Source organism: Austrofundulus limnaeus, unplaced genomic scaffold (genome assembly GCF_001266775.1).
Source record: "Austrofundulus limnaeus strain Quisiro unplaced genomic scaffold, Austrofundulus_limnaeus-1.0 Scaffold1, whole genome shotgun sequence".
NCBI classification, from domain to species: domain Eukaryota; kingdom Metazoa; phylum Chordata; class Actinopteri; order Cyprinodontiformes; family Rivulidae; genus Austrofundulus; species Austrofundulus limnaeus.
In genome coordinates, this window is record NW_013952403.1 from 8,282,695 (window position 1) to 8,287,406 (window position 4,712).

Genomic DNA, 4,712 nt, shown 5'->3' on the forward strand with positions numbered 1-4,712 from the left:
CACACACACACACACACACACACACACACACACACACACACACACACACACACGGTGACGTATAGCTGGGTCTCTGCAGATCAGAACCTGCAGGAGGATGCTGCACACAAACTAACGATGCTCCGACTGTAATTACTGTTATTTAAGCTGCTGTAATTACTTCCATCCTCTTTGCTTTTAAGAGACACATTAGTATTCCCTCTTTGACTAAACTCAGCCCAGATAATGATGTGAAACGAGGGGAAAGCAGACACTTTAAAATGAGCAAACCTTTGAATGAAGTCACAGCTCTTTGAAGGAAGTCACACTGAGACTGATGTTTTCTTACTGATSCTGACTACCCTTTCATTTGTTGAGGAGTTGAGGCGCGCAATCTGACCTCAAATCCAAGATAGCTGCACTTATCAACAACTTGGGAAGCTTTTCTTTCCTTCTCTAAACGTGTATGCTCTGAGACATGAGCTCACATTCAGACACGATGGCCTCCGCCGGCTGCCTTTTTTTTTTCCTTCTGCAGGTGGCTGATAAACACATTCAGCTCTCATCTGTTACTTCTACAGTGGTGCCATCCTGTGATTTTAATTAGTTTCACATCTCCACACAGCTTCTCAGAGCTCCATATGTCCTCCTGCTGTTCGAGTGTCGAGACCTCTGGACTGAGCACAGAGCTGAGTTATACCAGGAAAACAAATCTGAATATTTAGGTTGATTTATCTCAGCRGCTTGTAGCTTAGAGACTTTTCTGTATTTGACGTTTTTGTAATTTATCTGAAACCGGAAAACCTGACTGTAAATTTACTTTTAATTTTAAAAAGTTGTTTTTTTTGTATTGTTTTGGAATTATTAATAAATTTGCTACTTTACATTTATTTATGAACCCCCTCAGCCAAATCATCAACAAGACTGGCTACGGATACCAACTCAAGAATGGGGCCACAATCAGTCACCATCACCCGCCATCTTGCATGGCAAATGTTTAAATAGAGGTGTTGCTCCATTCCACTCATGGTATACATCGGGGAAGACCCCAAGCTACCACTGTGTCCCTTTTTAACTCCGTATCTGTAAAACTGACTAAATTATTGGCTTTAAATATGTTGGTTAAGGTTAATTAGGTTAATTAATCAGTTGTAAACGGACATCTAATGTTGTTCATTACATGATTACCCTCTGTTGTAAAAAGGCTGATGATCATTTTTATACATATAAAATATTAGGGTGAGTCACAAGTTCTAGGATGCTGTTTTTTCCAGAAAGAAAAAGGAAAATGAAAACCCCAGCAAGTAATGGTTGAGAGAACCCATCTTTTAGGCTATGTCRYGAATATGGCTGCCGTCTTAAAAGCGGCCATATTGGATCAGTCTAATTTTTCCAAAAGGATGGGAGGGTTGTGGGGTGGGGGGTCATGTAYCATATCAAACAAGGCTAGTATTGTCTCAGAAATGAATTGGTGGAATCAACACAGAAAGGTAATAACTTTTGTTCATTACTGGAAACTGAGGATGATGTTGAGCACCAGGGACAGCACAATGAACATGTRATAGTTGTACATCACAGGCTGTGTTGATAACCTGTTACTGGACATCTGATTACAGCAGTCTAWTTCTGAGACAATTCTTGTATTCTCTGATATGCTACAGGACCACCTTCCTACTGATAAAATTACACTTGAGTCCAATATGACGGCTATTCCAGACAAAGCCGCGGTATTCATTTCTGAAATAAAGGGGTGTCTTGAGACTTTTGAATCACATTAATTCTTTTCTTGCACCTTGATTCTAAGCAATGGAGAATTTTTTTCTTTAAATGTTTAGCATTTTTATTCTGCTTTACGTGTACAACGTCAAGTTTGACCTCCATCTCTCTGGGTCAAAGTGCTTTCTCACCCCTCTYACTGTGGACTCTCAGTCTTATCAGGGTCCAGGATGGGTGCTGCTCAGATTCCCTCACAGCCTACAGTCCCTCTGGAGGAGGACAGGGAGTCCGGCATCGGATCCACCCTTGACCTCACCGGCAGCTTGGAGGGCCACAGCAAACACACCCACCGCCACTCCACCCCAAAACAGGCAGGCGAAGCCCCCAGAGAAGCAGGTATGAGGCCTGAATCGACTTTCATCTCCCGGTGTGGCAGCCGGTTTGATTTCTTTGAAAAGGAAATTGACAGTCCCATGCTTATTAAATAAGAACCTGCTCAAAGGAGACGAACAGAGCCAACAGGATCATGTGGTTCTCTTTGTAGTGTTTGGCTGCATAGGTAATGTAGCATCAGAGGGCTTTGTTCTCCACATCTGAGAGCTAAACGAGGACATCTTTCATCTCCAGAAAGCAGATATCACAGACTAGAAAAAATCCAAAACAAATCCAGTACCTTAAAACAGAGCAAATGTTTCTGCTTTGTGGGGAAAATGGGCCAGCATTGGGCCATTTCTGTTAATCCAATTCATCTCTCTGGTTTTTGTTTCCAACAGGAAGCTCTCCTCACACCTCAGCGGTGGGTCTAGAAAGGCTCAAGCAGCTCCTCATCGGTCTATCAAAGATCCCTCTTCTTTTCATCCTCCTCTTCTTCTTCATTTGCTCTTTGGACACTCTGAGCTCTGCCTTCCAGTTAGCGGGGGGTAAGTAACACTTTCGCTGTCTCCTCGGAAGGTCGATCGTGACTCATTTAGATTATAATTCTCAAAAAACAAAGAAATAAATAAAAGTGAGAGAGGAACAGTTTGGATTTCAGTGTAAAATTTACTGCAAAGTTTGCAACTCTTTACTTGCTTTGAGTTTTATTTATTATGCTGCTTACATCCTCACTGTCTCCGAAACGTTTCTTATTTCCTGCACGTGTGTGTGTGTGTGTGTGTTTGTGCATTTGAAACCAGGGAAAGTGGCAGGGGACATCTTCCAGGACAACGCTGTGCTGTCCAACCCCGTGGCGGGCCTTGTGGTAGGGATCTTAGTGACCGTGCTGGTCCAGAGCTCTTCAACCTCCACCTCCATTATTGTCAGTCTGGTGGCCTCGGGATGTGAGTAGGCGCATGAAAAAAAAGAAATCTGTGTAAATATGTTTGCGCCAGCGTCCTAGGTTTGGATTGAAGTTTAAACAAGATTTCAAAATGGCCTGCCTCGTGTAATTGATGTTTTCTGTTTACAGCATCATGTTTGCCTCTGCAGGCTGTTATTTGTATGCATAGATATTTTAATAAACATAACAATACGCAGGTTGCTGCAACAGCAGAAAACATGTCTTTGGTACAGTGTGTTGACAAATGCAAYGGTTAGAATTTCTAGACTCTGGCTCTAAATGCACTGTTTTGAAGATGTGATTATGTTTGATTTGCTCATTATTTAACCAATACATCTTATATGAAATGAATAAATTACAAAAATAAAGCACATGTAATCCAGCTGATAGGTGTTAAAGTGATAAAGTTAAGTTAAGCTCTGTTGAAATGGGGAACAATTAATATCTTACCTGTTGTTGATACCTCTTAATTCTGACAGTTCTGACAAACTGCATCTTGTCTGTAATTTTTAAATAACTCCAGTCTAAACGCTGTTATGATCATTTATACAAATTTTGTTTAATAAATCTTTACATCTCCGTCCTTATTGGCCAATTAGTGAGCTTTGCTCTCTTCTGTCCCATGACCTCAGCTTCTGTAAGTTTCAGCTTCAGATTGATTCAAAACTAAATTAACTTTACACGTATTACACARATTAACTTGTAGGGCAGGTGAAATACTGTATATGTTGCTTATAGAAAATGTTTCATGTGGAAAATCCTATTTAGCTCATGTCAAATTAACGTGATTCCATGTTTTTCACACAAAATATTTGATAACATCCGCAACATTTTAATATGACGTGAAACATGGGTTGCACTTGGGAAATGTGGTTTCAAAAATATTTCAAGCCTCAAATGGAAAATCATGTTTTTTACTAATTAAATGAATGAATGAAAACAGTTCTCCACATGGAAAACATGGTTTTGGACACACACATTCATGTGATCACATGTGACATGTGTGACACTGGATTGTTGTGATTTCGAAAAGAAAAAACACTTTAATGCTAATTTCACATGAGAAAACGTTAAATTAACACGTGATGCAAACTTAATACGAACCCCATTTTGCATGTGGAAAAGGTGCTCGAGTTTCACATAAAAAAATCATGTTTTCACATGTCAAATGAACATGTGAACTAGAGTACACTTTTTTTGCAGATGGAAAATGTGGTTTCAGAACATGTTTAACAGTTTCTTGTGATAATGGGATAGCAGGGAAGCACATGTATGTGAAATTTTGGTGAAACACATTAGCTGCACGTAGGAAGTGTGGATTAGAAAGAAAAATCATAATAAAGTCGCATGTGGAAAATGTCATTAAATTAACACCTGAAACTCAGATTTCTTAAAACTATCTGCAAACTTGATTGTTTAGTTCATGTTGTTTTCCTTTAAAGGGACAACATGATGTGTTTTTCAGGCATATATTTAAATACTATACCATAATAAAGTATCTATGTAGAAAATAAACTTATCTTCTCATCACTTCCTCTTCTAAACACCTTGACTTGAATTGGCCTCTGTCTCTTTAACAACCACCTTCCGCTTCTGTCCCACCCATTTCAGTGCGTTCGCGCGTGCGACATGATGCAGTTTACTTGGCATCTGAAAATACATTTCCTCAAAGATATTTTGAATCTGAAAAGAGCTTTGC

General features: G+C 39.7%; 1 protein-coding gene across 1 annotated transcript in view; it reads left to right on the forward strand.

Annotated features, from left to right (window-relative positions):
- The window catches only part of slc34a1b (solute carrier family 34 member 1b), an 18,843-nt gene that overhangs the window by 889 nt on the left and 13,242 nt on the right, over positions 1-4,712 (forward strand). Inside the window, exons 2-4 of the mRNA XM_014008343.1 lie at positions 1,909-2,091; positions 2,469-2,615; positions 2,871-3,014. Coding sequence (XP_013863797.1) covers positions 1,926-2,091; positions 2,469-2,615; positions 2,871-3,014 — 457 coding nt within the window. The 5' untranslated portion in view covers positions 1,909-1,925. The remainder of the gene's footprint in view (positions 1-1,908; positions 2,092-2,468; positions 2,616-2,870; positions 3,015-4,712) is intronic.